Source organism: Ixodes scapularis, unplaced genomic scaffold (assembly GCF_016920785.2).
Source record: "Ixodes scapularis isolate PalLabHiFi unplaced genomic scaffold, ASM1692078v2 PGA_scaffold8__174_contigs__length_109621045, whole genome shotgun sequence".
NCBI classification, from domain to species: Eukaryota; Metazoa; Arthropoda; class Arachnida; order Ixodida; family Ixodidae; genus Ixodes; species Ixodes scapularis.
This window is the reverse complement of record NW_024609883.1, coordinates 30,116,662-30,137,194: the sequence shown is the minus strand read 5'-3', so window position 1 is coordinate 30,137,194 and position 20,533 is coordinate 30,116,662. Positions and strand designations below refer to the sequence as shown.

Genomic DNA, 20,533 nt, shown 5'->3' with positions numbered 1-20,533 from the left:
TGGTGGAGGCTGAGGTGCAGAACGCCGCTGCTGCGAAATCGCAAAAGAATTCGCACCGCGTGAATCGGGCTTTAATTGGACTGAAAACGAAGTAAAATTGATAATTGACTTTTGTAAGACGTGCCGGAAACTGAACTATAAGAATGGCCGAAATATTTTTTCTTTTTCACTTAATTCTTTTTTTTTTTTTTTTTTTTTTGTTGCGAATTTTGTGTGGGGATCTTTTTGATCTTGATACTCAATGCGTTTCTCAAACCATCTTTCTTCTCAGCTAAACGTACTTGATTTTCTAAATACTGCGTAGTCCGTTCGCTTTCTAGAAGTGCCGTTTTTTTTTTATTATTTATCTTTTTTCTTAGGAACGTGTTTCTGAAAGTTGCCATCGGCAACCGTGTCAGTCTTCTCAAGAAGACCTTGATTAAACCTCTGCGGCCATGCGAAAGATCGATGGCCGAGTGTGTTAGCGGCAGCGCAGCTCAGTGCACTTGGAGCGAAAGCTCGCTCTGCAGAACCCAGAGATCTTGGGCCCAATCCCCACACTTCTGCCCGTACCGTACCGGCGTGGGGTCGTGTATCACTACTGCGTGATGCGCGTTAGAGACTCCCAGGCCAGCAGTCTAACTCCCCACTGTCTCAACAAACCCACGACGCAGTCATTTGGTTGTCGTATACCTGGCGTGAGGGCGCAGCAGCGGGAACAGCTCCTTGCACACGTTGAGTGTCGAGAAGAAGTTTGTCTTGACAGTGACCTCCGCCTGTTCCGCGAAGGGTTCCGTGGCACTTCGCTGCGTGCGCACGTGGGGAGAAATAGCTGGCATCAGCAACTAGCCCAAAATATAACTCTGTCAGAAACACAAAAGCAATTCCTATACATTACGTAAAACGATAGATGTGAGCCTATCCGTTTCATTGGTCGCTTACGTTAGAGGGCTCGTTGTACTCGGAGACGAGTTTAGAGTGAGCCAAACAAACACCACCAGATATCGGCTACGCGTCGTTGAACCAACCAGGAAAGGCAGTAATCGTGACGAGTTACACGGCGTCAACGCGACATGCGCACCTCGCAGACTAAAAAAAATATTAAAGGGACGAAAGAACGGTTTCGCCTCAAGCACTCTCGTCCCCCGGCGCACTAAAAAGGCAAATACAAGATTAAAAACAAAAAGAAAAACTCTTGCCTGAAAAAAAGAAAAAAAAACAACAAAAAAAAACGATCTTAAAAGAATTCCTTATATGTTTTTCACAAAGAATCCTTTTAGGGAATGCTTGAAAATAACTTTTTAGGGCGCAAAATATGCTAAAGGTGACATTCCAAGCTACGGCAACAAAACACCTTCTTTCTCTTCCTTTCCTTACAATACTCTGATGTTGATGCAAAACATGGATAAGCCGAAGAATTTCAAAAGATTCTTTTACTAGCAGGGTTTTTTTTTTTTTTTTTTTTTTTTTTTTTTTTTTTTTTTTGAGGGTGCGAAAGCGGATTTTTTACGCATTACGAAGGAACAGTGGCTAACGGTAATCAGGGTGCGTGAGGAGCTTCGGGCGCATTCCTTACGCCGTTTGAATAGCTATGTAGACCAAATAGACTACACTCCGATCCCCCCTAAGCTGTCGGTGAGTTGGAAGCTATAGACGTTTGTAAGTAGAGCCCCTGGGCGCCGCCATCTTGCTCCTGGTGTGGGTACATCGTCTGATGGTCAAGCATTGCTGAAGCCGTGGGTACGCCCCAGCAATGCTTGACTATCGTACAAGTTACCCGCAGCACCCGCAAGATGTCGGAGCCCAGAGGCCGCACTTGCAAACGTCTATATGCGCTCGCCGGACGAATCCAGAAACCCCCTTCCATCATCAGATTCAGTGTTGCAGGCGTTACCGAAAAAAAAAGTAACGAAATATAGTTACTTGCAAATAAAAGGAAAGCATTACCGGCTTCCGTTACCTCGAAAATGAAAGGAACGCATTACCGCTACTCATAAAAAGTAACACACGTCACGTTTGCGTTACTTATTTATGTATAAGTTAAACCGTTTTACTGTTTTGACGGTACCGCGGTATGCACCATAGTTTAAGAAATGTTGTGTCCGTGCAGAAACTTAAAAAATAGTTTCCTTAGCATTTTTTTACAGTTCCACCTGGACATTCGCGAAGAAAATGAAGGACAAGTGCAATAATTAATATAACTTGGGGCCTGGAAACACACACACACACACACACACACACAAATGAAGTGTAATCTTGAAATTTTCCGGAAGAATATGTAACGGGTAACGTAACAAAGTCACCGATTACTCAAAATAAGTAAGGTTACTGTTCTGAGAATGCAACGTTATTGTTCTGAAAATGCAACGAGTACGTTACCACGTTACCAAAGAAAAAGGAACGTGTAACCGGTAACGCCGTTACGTGCAACGCGTTGCCGCCAACGCTGATTGCGATCCAACTCTGCGTGCGGGAATGGGAGGGAGCGTGATCACGGGGTGGATCACGTGGTTATGGAATCAACCCCGTGGTCACGTGATCTGCCGTGTGGTCAAGATCACGGTGGTAGACGTGTGACTGCCGGTCCAGCGAGCACGTAGATTCCAGCGCATATGGTCAGTTTAGGGGTCCATTGTGTGTCACAAATCCTATATATATATATATATATATATATATATATATATATATCTTAGTAAAAGAAATCATTTGTATGAGAAATTTCTTGTGTCCAATAAACACATATGAATCATACAAGATATATAAGAACATATAATAACCATATAAGAATTATATGAGAACTATATGAGAAATATATAAGATATATAAGGACCCCATAAGAAACTTATAAGAAACTTCCCACTAGTTTCTTATATGGTGCTTGTATGTTCTCATATATCTGATATAGTTCTTATATAGCTCTTATATGGTTCTTATACGGTTCTTATATGTTCTTATATATCTTGTATGATTCATATGTGTTTATTGGACACAGAAATTTCTCATTCAAATGAGAATTTTCAATAGGGTATATATATATATATATATATATATATATATATATATATATATATATATATATATATATATATATATATATATATATATATATATATATATATATATATATGGGTGGTTTCATCTCAAATCGTGCAGGCAAAAAGGGTCGAATTTTTAATTTCGATGAAAAAAATATATGTTATGGCGCCGTTTCTAAAACCGCAGTCGCCAGAAACCGCAAGTTCGTCAGATGTTTTGTTCTCCACTTATGAATTTTTTAAAGAGGCCGCGGCGAAAAGCAGTGTTTTTCACACCCGTCGTGGGTCGGATGTTTCGCTTGATCTCCCGCCATGGATTTTCAGTCCACATTATATTATCGTTTTTCAAGCACTCTGTGGACACATTTAAAGGGCTCCAATACCATGAAATAATTTTAGGCGTTTTGCTTTTTTTCTGTAAAAATGTCAAAAACGCCTCCTCGGTCAATTGTTGACGAACTTTGACAATTAATTACTGGCGATCTACTTGGGTTACACCGATATTTTTTATGTCCACGGAGAGCCCAAAACACGCTCTTTATATTTATTATAAAATGACTCGGCTGTGTAAAATATCCTTTGCGGTACGTTTACGTTAATATTATGCAAAAACCAAAAAGTACCATTTTTGAAAGTGATTTTCTAAAAAAAAAAATTTTTTTTATTTTTTTTATTTTTTGTTCAAATGTAGATATGATAGTTGTCTACACGAAAATCAAGCCTAGAGAGTGTATATTTTGTTTGTATGTTTTATATTTAGGCCTCAATATCGGAAAAAGACGTCTTTGTTTTGCAAGACCTAAGTCAGACATAGCGACCCATGCGTCTCTATGAATAGTGAAAAAGTTTTCTTGAATTTTCTTCTGTATTTTGTAATCAATTATAAACGGATTTTGTGGTATTGAATATTTATGTATGTTTTGATAAGAGCGGGAACCACGAGATACATATCTAACCAAATCAGCTTTTGGTTATTGAAAGTCTGCAATCAGCAGACTTTCAATAACCAAAAGGCACAGACGTTGTATTGTTTCGATTTATAAACCTTTCACAGTAAACTAGCACGACTAGCTATTAGCTGTCATATTACTAAGACAAAGAAAGTCACCACATCGTCGATATATTATATACAATTCTTTCCGAAACCAAACACTGGGGGTTTGTTCACCGCACATCGCACAGGTCACCAGGGAATGTCCTGTCACTTCCGTAATACACAAAAGTGGTGACACAGAAACGGTCCGAAACACACAGAGAGTGTGTCATGGAGAGGGGTAGGAAATAAAAATAAATAAATAGGAATTAAATTGCCCAACTCCAATCTTAATGAAAATTGCGTTAAAAAAATAAAGTATTTAGGTTCGAGCGGTGGCAAGGCGATAGGTCCACGCCTGGTGGAGAGTCAGACAAAGACGTCGACGGCACGTAAAGGTAAAACAAATAAAAAATCAATAATTTAATAAAGACGGGAAAACTCAGCCGCACATGGCAAGAACAAAAACCAACTCCTCCGGGCATTCCCTAAACGGGACGCAACCAAATGCGTGCGAACACGCTCTCTACATCACCGCCAGGCCGCTACGCCATGACGAAATAAACCCAACAACTGAACAGTGATAACAAACAGTTAGTAGGAAAACATTGAAAAAAAAAAGTTCAGAAAAAACCGCACCCGAGAAACAAAGTTCAGCGGGGCGAAGAAACACGAGTCGGTCCCACGACAATGAAGTCTGGCAGGATGACGGCGTCCAGATGATGCTCGAATCTGTTCCTCCCTCTATTACGCACATCCACGACGGCTGTGCGGAACAGCGGCTGTACGAAAGAAAGTGAAGAATAGATTCTAGCAGGCGATGCGCGAGAAGGTAACCGAGACTATGCTTCCAGCTTCATATCGGGAGAGGAGCTTTCGAGGTAGTTTCTGCAGTTACTCAAACTTTCTCTTTCCCCTTCCCTTTTTCAAAAGAACACGTCAGCCGGCGCTAACTTTTCATCTTGGGAGAATCCCACTCTTCACAAATGATTATAGTTGACAAGGAGGCTGACTTCGACCCAACTAGTCTCCGGGCAGAATACAAACACAAGTATATTTACCAACACGCTCGTTTTAATGTCAGTCTCCCGGCTTTGCTGTTTCCAAAAGAGATAACCCTTTATAAGGACAGAACGAGAGGGTTGGTGGAGATAATTAAACTTAAACAGTCCCTTCTCGTTTTCTTCCTCAAGTTTAATAGATAACCCTTCGGTGCTATCGGATCTCCACGGAGAGAGAGAGAGAGAGAGAGCACGGCCGTTTCAAAGTAAGGATAGGGCGCTCGAAGCTAGGGCAGACGGGCGGTATCGTTTCACGCATGCACGGATGTCTGGTTTCAAATTTCCCCACATCCCTAACAAAACCGGCCCATCTTCGTATGTGCGTCTGCGGGATTTCTGTCCCGCGCCGCCGGTTTTAGCCCGCACGCGGCGTTGTTTTGGCTGGCAGAACAGTTGTTGACCGTCGATATTGTAAGGCCGTGGTGTCCTCATCCTTTTAGGCAACGATTCCTTTGCTTTCCCTTGTGCAATACTCTGACTGACTCCTCCTGGGAGGCTGTCACTGTTCGCCGTGTCAACGACACAATCGTACCATTTCACTCCTCGTGACACAGGGTGCGCTGCTCGCTTTACTGTCACGGGCCGTCCTATCGAACACAACGAGCGCGAAAGGTCGTGGTCATCTGCTGGCTCCGAAAGGGCGGGACGTTCATGCAGGCCAATGAGGGCCCCGAATCAATACGACGTCTGCCGACTCCTACACTTTAATAATTTACGACACCTGCTGGTCTGTTAAGAAGTGTTGCTTTCTCTTTTTGGAACTCCTCCGATGTAGCTTGCCGCCTATAATTAAATTTAAAAAATCAATAAATATAACACGGTGGAAATACTGTATTTCATTTTTATGTGGGAACGTTGAAAAAAAGAAAAAAAAACTATTTCCAAGCTTGTGAAGACGCGCAATTCGCAAGTCCATTTCGAGCCGTAAAAACAGGTTTTTGTACGATATTGATGCTTAAATATAGAACATACAAACAATATATACACTTTCTTGACTTGATTTTCACATAAAAAACTGTCATATCTACATTTTAACAAAAAAATAAAAAAAAATAAAAAATTGTTTTTTTGAGAAAATCAATTTCAAAAATGGTACTTTTTGGTTTTCACATAACATTAACGTAAACGTACCGCAAAAAAATATTTTATACAACCGAGTCATTTTATAATACATATAAAGAACGTGTTTTGGGCTCTCCGTGGACATAAAAAGTATCGATGTAACCCAAGTAGATCGCCAGTAATTAATTGTCAAAGTTCGTCAACAATTGACCGAGGAGGCGTTTTTGACATTTTTACAGAAAAAAAGCAAAACGCCTAAAATTATTTCATTGTATTGGAGCCCTTTAAATGTGTCCACAGAGTGCTTGAAAAAAGATAATATAATGTGGACTGAAAATCCATGGCGGGAGATCAAGCGAAACATCCGACCCACGACGGGTGTGAAAAACACTGCTTTTCGCCGCGGCCTCTTTAAAAATTCATAAGTCGAGAACAAAAAATCCGACGACTTTTGGTTTGTGTCGACTGCGGTTTTAGAAACGGCGCCATAACATATATTTTTTTCATCGAAATTAAAAATTCGACCCTTTTTGCCTGCACGATTTGAGGTGAAACCACCCATATATATACGGGCGGTTTCATTTGGATTCAGGCAACCAGTGGCAGTCGCGTATTTTTATTTTGCTTCAGATTTTTAGATTTCGTGGCGCATGTTCCAAGAATAACAATCCTTTCTAATTTTAATGCCCTATAATGTTTAGTTTCTGAGAAAAAAAAAAAAAAATCTCGAAGAAGCGGGCAAGAACGACGAGGTTTTGACGATTGTCGTGTGTGGCGTTCTTGAACCGCTCTCAATATCAAAGTATTCAAAACAGAGCTTTGACATTTTTTTTATTGTAATATATATGCAATTCTGTAAAACGACATTCCAACTACTATTAATTACTCGCCGATCCAATCTTTGTAAAAATCCCCAAACATGCCTCCTCGAACAACTGTGACCTAAACTGCTGATTTTTTTGTTAGTCGACTATGTTCAGTTTTGTTTTTAAAATAATACCACATGTAGAACCTTTCATTGCCTTCCACATTATGGAAAGTTTGGGTCTTAATCACGTACGAGTACTGAAAAATAGATTATGAAACAGAGAAGGTTTTTACTTTTTGTTCTTCAGCACGCCGTATAAAAAGTTTTTTTTTTTTTTTTTGCTTTGCGTTTTTTTTTTATATATCTTTCTTTCACCCAGAATACATTCCGTTACTGGAATGTATTCTGGTTTTGAGTTTTAAGCCTCTGAATATGCTAAAAAATTATTCGGTTCTGTTATCAACTTGAATTTCGCATTAGAAATATAAAATTTTGCAGTTAAAAACCGAAGTTTCCAACAGGAAGTGTACTTTACTCTAATGCTTTACAATATTAAACTTTGATATTTCTAACGTAGTATAGATTATGTAGCGCATAGGGTTTAGCCTTGAGGCCCCTCCAATCATGGCACCGGCGGAAATTGTCTTAAAACCCGCTTTCGGCAGTTGCGATATTTATAGTGTTTAGACGTTTGGAATTGCAACTTGTTATTATACGCCTAACGACATTCAAGTCTTTTATATGAATATTTATTCAACGTTCCTTAGATTATTATAATAAAGAATAAAATATACAGCTATAAGTAAGGCTCCGTGTCTTCGGAGAAATCCGGGAAACTGAAAAACACCCGCCGGTAAAATTTTTGTCAATTCGGATTTATCCGATAAACTCCGAATTGCTATGTGCCCATACCCCCCCCCCCCCCCCCCCACACACACACACACACAACAAAAAAAAAAGCTTTTTTTTTTTTTTTTACAATTTTAGCAGCGCAGTATCAATGGTCCTGGGAAAATGGCACCATAATTATCTTTCGAGCCTCGGACCGTTGTCCAAAGGGGGTCTTACGGCTTGTCTCGTCAAGGCTGGTTCAGGGAAACAGGTCATCGTACCATTCGTGTCACGACAAAAGCCACTTTTTTGGTTTCCACTCTTGGCCATGGGATGTGGGATTTGGAGAAAGGAGAGGGTATGTTTTTGGCCGTAACAGTGAAAGCTATGGACCATAGAGATTGTATAAAATAGGGGATAGGGGCAGTTGAAACTTCTCTACTACATCCATTAACCACTCCACCTCGCGCGGCCGCGGGATAGATTGATTGGATGACTACGAACTATCTTGCGGCTAGCTCCGGCAGTTTATTGATTTTAAGGTATCGACGCTAATTGAAGCCACATTTGTGTGCGACTTGTCGTGGGAAAAATTAGTATTGCCAATGACACCAACGCCAAATTCAACTGAAGAAATCTTCATTGATACAAGGGCGTTTCATTTTTTATCTGGCATACGTTTGCATCCGGTTATTATTTATTAGTTTTTAATAGGAAACACTGCGAAATTAATCTCCGAATTTCGGAAAATTGGGGATTTACGAAAAATAAACTCCAATAAACATCAAATTTTCGCTAAACAATAAACTCCGAAAAACACCCTCCGAATTTTACGAAAAATATACTACGAAAAAACGGAGCCCTAGCTATAACCCATAAACCCACGATCAGCATTTGCTTTTTTTTTTTTAGCATATTTAGAGGCTTAAAATACGAAACTAGTGCATATACCTCTAACAGAATGTATGCTGGCTAAAAAAAAAAAAGCAAAAACAAAACGCGACGCAACAAAAAAAAAACTTAAAAATGTTTTTTTTTTAATTTCTTTTACAGCGAGCTGAAATTTAACAAAAAGTGAAAACCGTCTCTGTTGCATAATTTATTTCTCAGTACTCGTACGTGAATAAGACAGAAACTTTTTATATGTGGAAGGCAATGAAAGGTTCTACACGTAGTAATATTTTAAAAATAAAAATAAACATAGTCGACTAACAAAAAAATCAGCAGTTTAGGTCACAGTTGTTCGCGCAGACATGTTTGGGGATTTTTACAAAGATTGTATCGGCGAGTAATTAATAGTAGTTGGAATGTCGTTTTACAGACTTGCATATATATTACAATAAAAAAATATCGAAGCTCTGTTTTGAATACTTTGATATTGAGAGTGGTTCAAAAACGCCACACACGACAATCGTCAAAACCTCGTCGCTCTTTCCCGCTTCTTTCAGATTTTTTTTTTTCTCAGAAACTAAACACGTCAGGACATTAAAATAAAAAAGATTGTTGTTCTTGGAACATGAGTCACGAAATATAAAAATTTGAAGCAAAATAAAAAATACGACTGCCACTCGTTGCCTGAATCCAAATGAAACCGCCCATATATATATATATATATATATATATATATATATATATATATATATATATATATATATATATATATATATATATATATATATATATATATATATATATATATATATATATATATCTTTTTTTTTGCGGTGGGGGAGGGGGACACACTTTGTATAGATGCTTTGGATACTTCGCCACGTCTTGCTTGAGGCTCTCAGGGACTATATTGTTTGCTAATTGTTCCGTTAGTTGGGCGAGGCCCTTAGCGTACGCGTTCTGGGTACCTTGTAAGCGATGCCTGCGTTGTTGACGAGTACGTCGAGGCCCCCGTAGGTGTCTTTCAGGTGGTCTCGGAGCTTCAGGACACTTCCCGGGTCGTCGATGTCCAGCTGGTGGAATTTGGGGTGGAGCAGCATCTGCTCCAGCTCCTTTACGGCCGCCTTGCCTCGCTTCTCGTCCCTGGCTGTTCGAGAGGAGCAGGACCACACTCCAAACAAACGCTTTACTTACTCGAAGAAAATCTGAGGGACCGAAATCCTAGCCCCCAGCGATAAAAATGGGAAATAATCATCTCAAACGCAGGCTCTTGTGAAGGGAGGGGCTGCGCACAAAACAAGATTTTTGCTTCTTACAGCAGTCTTGCCGTCAGTGTTGTTCTTCGAGTTTTGTGACTATGTATTTCTGACGTTCTTACACTACGATATGCGCGGAGGTTTCTAACAAAACGGAGTCTTGCAAAAAGCGCAGCAAACTCGCGTCGAACGCCGCCATCGACGCGATTTTGCGAACAATGACAACTGTTCTCTCTCTCTCTCTCTTTCTCTCCCGCCCCCCCCCCCCCTCCAAAAAAACAAAAAAGGTAATTTGCGTAGAGTCCTTCTCAGTTATCTTCAAAAATAGTTGTTCGGGTTGGGTTAGGGAACGGGTGAGTCACGTTCGCTCCTTTGGCTTGGTGCTGGTGTAAAGAAAGGAAGCTCTTCCCAAAACGTGCCCCAAAACGAAGTCCTCTTGGATTCCGTCAAATCGTCAAGATGACACTCGTCGACACTGTAGTGCTGTTTTATTTGAGATCTTTCTAAAAAAATCATTTCCGGATAACGCTGCTATGTGTAGTACGTAGAATATATTGTTCTACTGTTAACCCCTGCTAAATTGTATGTCCTAGTCCTGTCTATCGGTAAACACTTTATTTGCGCGCGTGAAATATACATGCCTTTCGGCTATCTTTTGCTGTAAATTATTTTCGACAGCTAAGCGCTTTGTCGTTTGACACGCGGCTGAGCGGGCGGCGCCGTCAAAACCTATATATCGTAAAATAAAACAATGATCCCAGTCGCATTCCTTCTGTCGCGCGCGTACCCCCAAAATACATTTACAGTTTTTGTTTTTGTTTGTTTCAAATGTGGTACAATGCTTTCTCAACGTCACCGGGAAAACACTTACACCACGAAACGCAAACAAACAGCGGGAAAAGACAAGGATTTAGCCAACAGCCGTGTTTGAAATGGCGTCTACGCTGGCTGCGACTATCGAAATCACGGTCCACTCGGTTAAGGTTAGCGGGGACGCCGGTGAGAGACTAGCCTCAAACCCAGTGCCTAAGTTCGAAAAGCGTTTCCTTGTCCCTAGGGCTGCGTTCGGCTTTGGGGTTTTCCCCTTGAGTCTGGAGGGGTGGCTGCCGCCAGGTTTATTTCTCAGTGTCTGTTCGTGATTTATATATGTGATGTGTTGTTTAAAGCGATAGCTTCACGGGCGACACTTTGCAGAGCTTTTGAGCTCGTGGGCTGTCGTTGCCGCTATGAAAAAAAAAAAACAATCTTTTCTCCCCTCTTGGCGCGAGGAGAGGGAAGTCGGGACTTCCCGTCGGCCGTCGTTGCCCGAAAAGAGGGAAGATGGAAGTCCTGGCGTCCCGCCAAGAATGGCGCAACGAAGGGAGAATCTTCCGGTCGTCTGCTTCAAACAATCGTTTCCAAAGATTCCTCGCTTTATGCGAAATTCCACTTCTGCAGCATCCATTTGCTACGCATAATGTTGGATGGTTTTAGAAACTTCTACCGCGCTTACCCACTTACTTCACGGAGCACTGGTGGCAGTCGTCAGTAACATCCACGATGCGAATCACCATGGCTGGGAGAATTAACCGCTTGGCACCTCCGTCCTAAAGCACGTAACGGCACCATCCCACCCGAATTGCGCGACCACAGCTATCGCTTTCGCTTCTTCGCACATTACGGGCGAAAAATACGACTGTTTTTCTTCTTTTATTTCCTGCTGTGCTACCACGCCCTGTGTGTGCTTTATTGTGAACATTAAACAATGTATCTTCCTACCTTGGCTGCTCCACATGGCTGTCGGTAGCATCAATAAGTAATAATACATAATTCGAAGCAGCGGAGACAACCGTCTCTTCTGCCTCGGTGAATCCGGTGTCTCGGTGCGTGGGCGACAGACCACTCCCTCGGCGCATGCGCGAAAGCGTGGACAACTTGGCGCGACGCGCATGCGCTCTATCGGGCGCGGGCTGTCCCCACCGCCAGGGGAGGAACTGCATGGTGCCTTATGCGCCGAGAAACGGAGGGAGAGGGGTAGACGAGAGCGGGCTGGGACGTCAGAACGCCGAGTTCTGATTGGAGAGATTAGTGGGTAGACCTAAAGCAGTAGCTGCCTTTGTCTCCACTGCACTCGTCGAACGTGTTACAACGCGGAACGCGGGCGTCCGGCCTTTGGCTCTTGCATTTGAAGGCGTTCGACGAGTGTACTGGACACCAAGGCAGCTGTAGCTCTAGGTCTACCCATTAATCGCTCCAATCAGAGCTCTGCGTTCTGACGTTCCCGCGCGCTCCCGTCTCCTTCTCTCCCCCAGATTTTCAGCGCATTGCGCGCTGTCTTATGCAACTGAGCGGAGTAGAATGTATCGGATTCCTATACTTCATGCCACCCTAAGTTCAGACGCAGCCAGCGCCATAAGTTGATGGTACCAATCAAGCCAGCGTCACAGACGCAAGTTACTCGACCTTTTCTGTTCATTATTGGTTCAGCGATGATAGGAGACGTACGGAAACATGACTACGATGATGGTGCGATGTTTACGCTGTCTGAGTGATCCCATGAACTCGCAGAGTCGGCTGCGTCTGCTCTCAAGTGCTTTTGGTAGGAGCTTGTTTTTGACGGCATACCGATTGTTGGGCAATAGAAATAACGACTTCTCGACGGAAAGACGTCCTAGTAAACTTACAGCAATGGAAATATACACAGGCACTATTTTTTTATTGGGGGAAAGGGGGGGCATCTCAACCACCACCTGAATAAAAAAAGCCTAAGTGCCGAATTTTCCTGTGCCACTAAAGAAGGCCACCATGTGCCCGAGATTGGACACGACTCCCAGCCGAACGATCACGGCCGAGGTCGTGTCCAATTCCTGTGGCCTATACGGTGACCTTCTTTAGTGACGCGGGAAAATTCAACATTCAGGATTTCTTATCCAGAAGGAGATCCCGAACGTACTCTTTTTAGGCGCGTTGTGCATTATATTTGGACAAAAACGTCAAATCATTGGGTGCAAGGGGCGTAATACAGCAAATATTGTTCCCTTTCCCGCAGAACACGGAGACATCCAACCGCACAACACGGAGACATCCAATCACGGGGTACGAGACCAGGATCAGGGCAAACAATTGTCGGGGGATAGTAAGCGACGCAGCTGATAATACGATCAGATCAGAAAAATCCCATCTGCGCTGGGACAATGCGTGTCCAGGCATCGTATTGCCTGGTCTAATCAGTTTACGAGCGTCGTCATTCGCTGCGATCTTGTTGTTGTTCGCCGTGATTGACTGTCTCGTGTTGTACAGAAAAGTGAACTCACAGGCCTTTCTTTTTATAATGCAAAACTTTGAAACTTTTTTTTTTTTTTTGTTACAGTTGTAAATTTTGTATTGCCGAATGCTCATCTCCGCCCGAATGTAGCGCTAGCGGGGTTCAAACCAGATGCCTAAGTTACCGTTATCTCGTTCAAAATAGCTTAGGTTATTATCTGAACATTTCTGGAAAATGGAGCACGCGTTTTTGCCCGCGGATTCTGTAACTGGCGCCAATATTCAGCTCCACGTATTCGAAAGCTCCGTCGGCCGCCGTTTTCCCATTAAAAATTTCAGATCACGCGTAACTCTCGAATGAGCGTAACTGGTTAGTTCTGAAACTTTGAAATCTGGTTTGTACCGCTAGCGCTACGAGACCCAATAATGAGGCTGCAAGTACGCTTGATAACGGGTGGTAGCTTGCGCCACCTATAGCCTAGACGTAGTTTTAAACCATTCGCTCCGTCTGTAGATTTCAGCGATTGCAGGGATCCCAAATGCCTTGCGGGAAAGCATAGACGCTACTATTTTTCAGACTGACATCTGCACTGAACAATTACCTTTTTGAAGCTTGGCCGAACAGCATCGCTCCGAATGTAGTTCGAGAAAATGAATGTGTGTACTGTTTCCCGTAAGTGCGGACGAGGCCGGAAGCTACAGTGGCCCGCACTGCACTCGCACATTTTAGCGAAGGTGATTCTTCCTGCTATTGTTTTACTGCGATAAATAAGAGACGATAACCTGTTCCCTGAAGGGTGCCTAATGGGGACTTTAAGAATTGGTACCCATGCGTATTACATAACGAGTATAGCCTTCTTTATGTTCGGTCAGATGGGGAGAAACAACTCATCACTCAAAATTAACCTACAACACTTTAATAATAATAATAAAAGACTTCAGTTGATTAAGGAGCCTAATTTACACCATCCAATGTATTTCCTAAATCGATAATAGTATTTTTTCACAACACAGAGTATACTGTATACGCGAAACTAAGAGCAATACTTTTTTTTTTTTTTTTACCTGTGAGGTAGACATCTCCATCAAACTGTTGGCAGAGGAATTTAACGATGCTGAGTCCAATGCCCTTGTTGCTTCCGGTTACCTGAAGCGAAAAAAAAAAAGTAATTTTTGTAGGGAGACAAAAATATAAAGCTGCAGGTCGCTCTCCGGTGAGGCGGTTCGCGCAAGCTTCGGCAGCGCGACGACGGCGATACTCGCACGTGCTTTTCGCCAGTATTTCTACGACCAACCGCCAGGATCGCGTCATCCGACAGTTGGACGACAACACTCCGGCTTCTGTGACGTCATTTGTTGCCACTTGAGGACCCCTTTTGGCGTATGGGCGGTATGGGACGTTAGACAACACACCAAGTCGGAGATACGGTACATGGCACCATATATAGTGACACATGCTCATACAAGAGACAGTCTGCAGTCACTTTTGGAGGCAGACATTGTCATACAAGAGCGGTTTTGCCGACGTGTTCGAACACACACACGTATGTATGAGTAGTAGTAGTAAGCGTTGTAAGTCGTATGTATGAAGCAAACATAACACGCTTGTGGTGGTTCCACAGACGATTCTGCCATCGTGTACGTCGCGGACATCGTGCCTTCTGTAAGGAGGGGCAGTGCGACTGCGCGGCTTTACACCGTACTCGGAGCGAAATCCCGCACAGTGCAGTCACAACAATATCGATTCGCATCTTGCCAAAAAAAAGACAAAAAAAAAAAAAAAAGGACACTAGTTTCGTTGTGTAAAGTGGTATCCGAAAGTTCCCCGGACTGGGCGTACAGAACGTTTTATTGTTATCGCACATCCGTTTAGTCTATATAGTGTCATTCGAAGTAGTCCCCGTGGGACTGAATGCATCTGTCCCAGCGTGTTTGCCAGTCTTGGAACACTTTCTTGAAGTCGTTTTCCGCGAAGCTGTCAAGGACCTTTTGCGCTTCTTCTTGAGTGATGTCCACGGTGTCGAAGCGACGCCCTTTGAGCTTCAACTTCATTTTCGGGAAACGAGGCGAAGCCGCAGGTGGCAGGCAATACCGGGTCGGTTTAGGGAGTATGATTGCCAAGGTGTTCTTTGCCAAAAAGTCGGGGGTTTTGAGGGAGGTGTGACTGGGCGCGTTGTCATGATGCAACGGTCAGTTTTTGTAGCTCACCAAAGTTCAGGTCGTTTCCGGCGGACGTCATTTCGCAGGCACCGGAGTACGTCAGAGTTTAAATATGAATTAACAGCCTGCTTTTTGAGAACGTATTCCCTGTGGACTATCCCTTTTGCATCGAAGAAAACGATGAGCATGGTTTAGGTAGCGCATCTCGCTGTTCTTGCTTCTTTTTTTTTTGGTGTCGGTGAACACGGGCTTTTCTTTTGGAAAGATTGCCGCTTCGTGTCGGGGTCGTACCCGTAAACCCACGATTCATCAGCAGTGATGACCCTCTTGATGCAGATTGCGTCTGCACGTGCATTGGCGCGAAGTTCCAAGCAGACATCAACAAGCCGTTGCTTCCGGTCGGCAGTCGAGGAACGAACTTCACGGCGACGCGGTGCATTTGCGTATGTTTAGTTAGAATTGCTTGGCATTGCGCGTGGTCCATTCCTACCATTTCACACAGTTCGTGAATGGTTCGGCAAAGCTCCTCTCGAATCAGTTCTGCAATTTTTGCAATATTCTCCGGTGCTGGTTTCTGGACGCGTCCCGAACGCTCGCCGTCTTCCACTGAGCTTTCACCGCCCTTGAAGCGAGAATGCCACTCAGAACACTGACTGCGTCCCATAGCAGCATCACCGTACGCCTGACGAAGCATTTCCAGAGTTTCCGTGGCGGATGTACCCGACTACGCAAAATTTCACGCAAACCTGCTGCTCATGTTTTGCGTTATTTTTCAAAACACAGACGATTTTGACATTGTATTATCACTCTACCGGCGAATGGAGTCTCCTTTCACCCCTCCACTTGATACGTACACTCGTGTGAATGTACTATCGCCACGCCACTTGACACATCCACTCGTGCGATATGCGTGCAGTAATATCTAACGGCACGAACGCGTAGTTTTCTTATTTCCCACATAATGACACCAGTCCGTAAACTTTCGGGTACCACCTCGTATTTCCTTGTCGTCCTTCTTCTGTCCCTCTAATTATGGCAGAGTCCCACTAGAGCGACAAACAGAAACTACCAACACCCTCAAGCCCCCAAGTACGTATGCAGCAAGCACGTGAAGGTATCTTTGGCGGGCTTGTAATCACTCGTGCTTACTTCACGAGCACTGAAAACTGCAAGTCTGCCAAAGGTATACCTTCGCGTGCACGCTGCACGTGTTCGAGGCTTGTCGATGTCGGCTGTTTCTGTTTGTCGCCCTAGTGGGACCCGGGCGTAACCGCCTCACCTTCGTGCACAGAAACGAGATTCGATAGAACTGACGCCGTGCGTCGTGCCGACAGCAGCGCCATCGTAGTGGCCTGACGTGAAAGTCGTGCGTAACGATTGCAGCCGTTTTGGTCTCTAATGTATCCGTGGGTGGGAACAACATGCGATTGACGACCGATATCCACCTAATCGCCGGACGCTTTACAAGTGTACGTCGTCTTTCCCGATCGATATTTTCCATCAATACGGAGGGCTCAGATTGGACACAGATTGGACTCCGAGCACCTAAAAGGGATGGTGTGCCATCCCGTCACCACCTGGAATAATCAAAGCATGTAAACTATAGCATTTCAACGTCATCTGCTGTGAGATTGAGCGCAGGGCTTAGATTGGACACGAGTGATGACGTCAGCGTTCGGCTCAAATTCGTGTTTAATTGATGTGTCGAGGAACGCTCGGCGCCGGGCTCAGACCTAATAAACCCTTTCCGAAATTCAGTCTGCTTGTTTTGATCATTATCAACGACTGAACAATGGCTTATGTCGTACTAATGGCGGCCTTCTGTTTACTGATGAAGGAAGAGGTTGAAAATGCTCCCCAGCTGATGATTCGAGGCCTATACAATCGAGACGTTAACACGATCCGAAGCGGGCATTGAATGCAAGAGCTGCGTAAGCTTTGATTTCCAACCCGGATGCATTCAATCTGCGAGTAGCACGCAATCGGTTGCAAAGCTCATTGACGGATACAACTTTATCAAGGCGTCTGTTTGGGTCGGGTCTTTGTTCTGACTAGTTGTATCTTTGTGACTGAAAGATATCGAGAAAGAACTGTACAGTGAAGAGCACAATCTCGTTTGCCGTTGACTTGCGAAAGTGACGGTTCCGGCCGATGAAATACTGCAGACCACAGGTTCATTGGCGCCATTAGTACGGCAGCAGTTAAACTGCCGCTTGAGCCACCAGGTTGCACTGAATTTCGGAAAGGGTCTATTGCTGAGTTGGCGCTTTCTCAGGGTGCTGACGTTAGGTGGAAGAACTTCGTTCTTTAACACGTGCGCCAATTTTGCTGGATCTCTGCGAGTGTAAAGCACGATACGTCACGAGCCCTCTTAAGCGCCACCGTCTACCTCCTGTGAACTAAAGTTATGGCGGCGCCACGCATGCTCCCAACTTTTAGTGAGATCGGTCTATTGGTGGTTAAACGTTTCATCTACATTTCAAGTAGCGATGTTAAGAGGGGACACTACCCAAAAAAAAGAAGTAAACGCTTGAACCATTTGTCTGATTTAATGACATTTACAGGGCTTGTTTCTGTTGATGTGGAGAACATTTGTGCCAAAGTTTGTTAACCTGAGTGAAGTACGAAAAACATTGCAAATGTTCAAAGATAAAAGCGGGCGGGCCTGCGTAGGAAAAATGTCGTTTTGAAATTACTCATAAATTTGTCGTTTTCACGTGTTATATTGCTTAAGGACAGTTCAGAGCAGATAGCTATGGAGCTATATTTCTATATTATACCATCTTTCATGACAAAAAAGCCACATAAACACAAATACTATTTTCTTTTTAAATTTCGATCCTTTGTCTAAAATTTTAATTCTTGAGCATGAAAAATGACAAAAAAATAATACAAGCACATAGCTATCTTTCCTTTAAAATTTCACTACAGAAAAAACTCATAAAAATGAATCCAAGTTACGTAATAACAAAACGATAGTTTTCCTAAATTGAAATTTATGCCAAAAAGTGGAATGGAGAAAAATGCGTTCAAGGTGCTCCAACCACTACGTTTTCTTTAGCATCGGTGAACCGAAAATAATTTATAAAAAATTAACTATGCACTGTAAACTAATGAAACTTTCTGGGAATACTCTCTGGATGTTGGGGGATATAAATATGACATTTTTGACCATAAATTTTTTTCGCAGAAATTGCTTTTTCTGGGTAGTATCCCACCCTTAAGGTGGCCTTTGTTCATTTTTTTTATAAACCGGAACTTCTCTGGGACGTCAAAGAATGGAGCACCACCTGGTGGCGTTTTCCATAAAAAGGGTCTATAGTGCACTGGGCAACCGTTGCAGGTGATACCACAGCTTCACTGTAAAACCAGCTGCACAACGTAAATTGAAGCCCCAACTTTCTTTTTATTATTATTATGCGAGAAGGTTTTTAGGTCCGACACTCAGAAAGACAGACGCCATTGGTCTTAGAGCGCTACTCCAATTTGATCGGTGTGCAGACAGATATTCGTAGCGACCTTTACTTATTGCTACGAGGTCAAAATACGATTTTTTTTAGCTTTATACTACCGAAGGTCCATTTCAGTAAATGAGTAAATAAAAGAAATAAGTGTAAATTTGAACTCCGAACACAGACGCAGACAAGCGACTATATCTGATGCGCCACATGTGAATTTAAGCATCGTCACAGAAAGCAGACGACACAGGTGGAAGGTCTATCGGCGGGAAGTTTGCACAATCGCGTTTTTCCTTTTTTTTTTTTTCACTTTCAGCGATAAGCTCCCTGTACACGTTTGATTCGAGATCCACGTTAAACCACATGGACATTTTGCGTTATCTCTCGTGGCGAGCAGACGACACTATCGTTTCGGTCGTCTGCGTCTCCGTGATTTAGTTTTTGTTTTTACTGAAGCAAGAAAGTAATGACCCAAAATACCGCAAAAACAAAAAAAAAACAGAACATTATTAAAATTCACCTTTGGTGAACACTTCAGAGCGCTACGTCCAGAGACCGATGTCAGAGAGAAGTCTGACGAAGAACGACAATAAGTTGTCTTTACCTCGTTAAGTAATTAAAAAAAGAGAAGCTTCCTTTTTTATAGCTTTATTGTTTATTTAAATTGGATGTCGAGTATTTGAGTACTTTATTCGACCACATTTTCATCGAAAACAATATGGCGATAGTAATCCATGAAACATTTTTAGGGTAATGTAAATACAAAATCGATACAGTATGCCCTCACCAAAATTAAAAAAAAAAAAAAGAAGAATGCGATCTTGGCTTTTGACTTTCGCTACAAAGAATAAGGCTATGGCTTTGGTAGCTGCAGGTAAAGTGACGAACAGCTCAAGAAAGGGAACGCGTGGTAAGTTTCCCAGCATCTCATTATCGCTCTTCGGCCAATGAGGTTGCCGCCTCACCCGATGCGAACGCCGGAGAGCCGATCATGAAAGGACGAGTCAAAACCTGACTAAGCTGTACAATGTCGCATTTGTATAAACGCGCGAGCAGTACGGAAGAGTGCTGGAAGACCACCGCGCAATAAGCATCACATGACCTAGACATAGATTCTCGCTCTCGCGTATTCATCACGCGGTTACACAAGAGAGAACGTAGCAAAGGGCGGAAGATGTAATTTTGTATTTTTACGCTTGTCACGTTGCCTACCACCAAGGTCACCGCCGTCCGGTTTCCGCATCGTGAATTCGTGCAATGAAAAAAAAAAAAAAATGCTCCATTCGTTTGCTTGGTCGCACGTTGCTGTTCAAGTTTCGACGTATCGTTTGAAGTATAGTCCCACTACGAAGTGTACAAACTCACCACAGCGACCCTCGGAGACATGTCGGCCGAGAAATTTGCCGATATCGTTGGCGGACGAAAAAGCAGACGGCCACGGGCTACACCTGCGCACCAACGCCCAACCAGCCGCAACCTTCCGGATTGAGTACCAACCGGGGAGTGAGCGTTTCGGTTTCGTTACCCGGGCGACGGCCGTGACGTTATGCAACATGTAGACCGCTTCGGTAGATAGATTATAGTGGTGGCATTCTTGGTAAGTGGCGGTAGCTTGCGCCACCTTGCGTTCTAAGATAACGTCTTTAACGCTCGAGCAGAGGGCATCGCCCAGGGTTAGACTTGAGAAGAGAGAGAGAGAGCGGGGGGGGAGGGGAG

General features: G+C 43.3%; 1 protein-coding gene across 1 annotated transcript; it reads right to left on the bottom strand.

Annotated features, from left to right (window-relative positions):
- Positions 1–672: 672 nt before the first annotated feature.
- On the bottom strand, positions 673–20,334 carry LOC120842254 (carbonyl reductase [NADPH] 1; the record flags this gene model as incomplete). The annotated part of the gene is given in 4 exon segments (XM_042286633.1): positions 673–785; positions 9,669–9,847; positions 14,265–14,346; positions 20,183–20,334. Coding segments are annotated over 4 exon segments (395 nt in total), but the record flags the coding sequence as incomplete, so codon positions are not given.
- Positions 20,335–20,533: the final 199 nt, after the last annotated feature.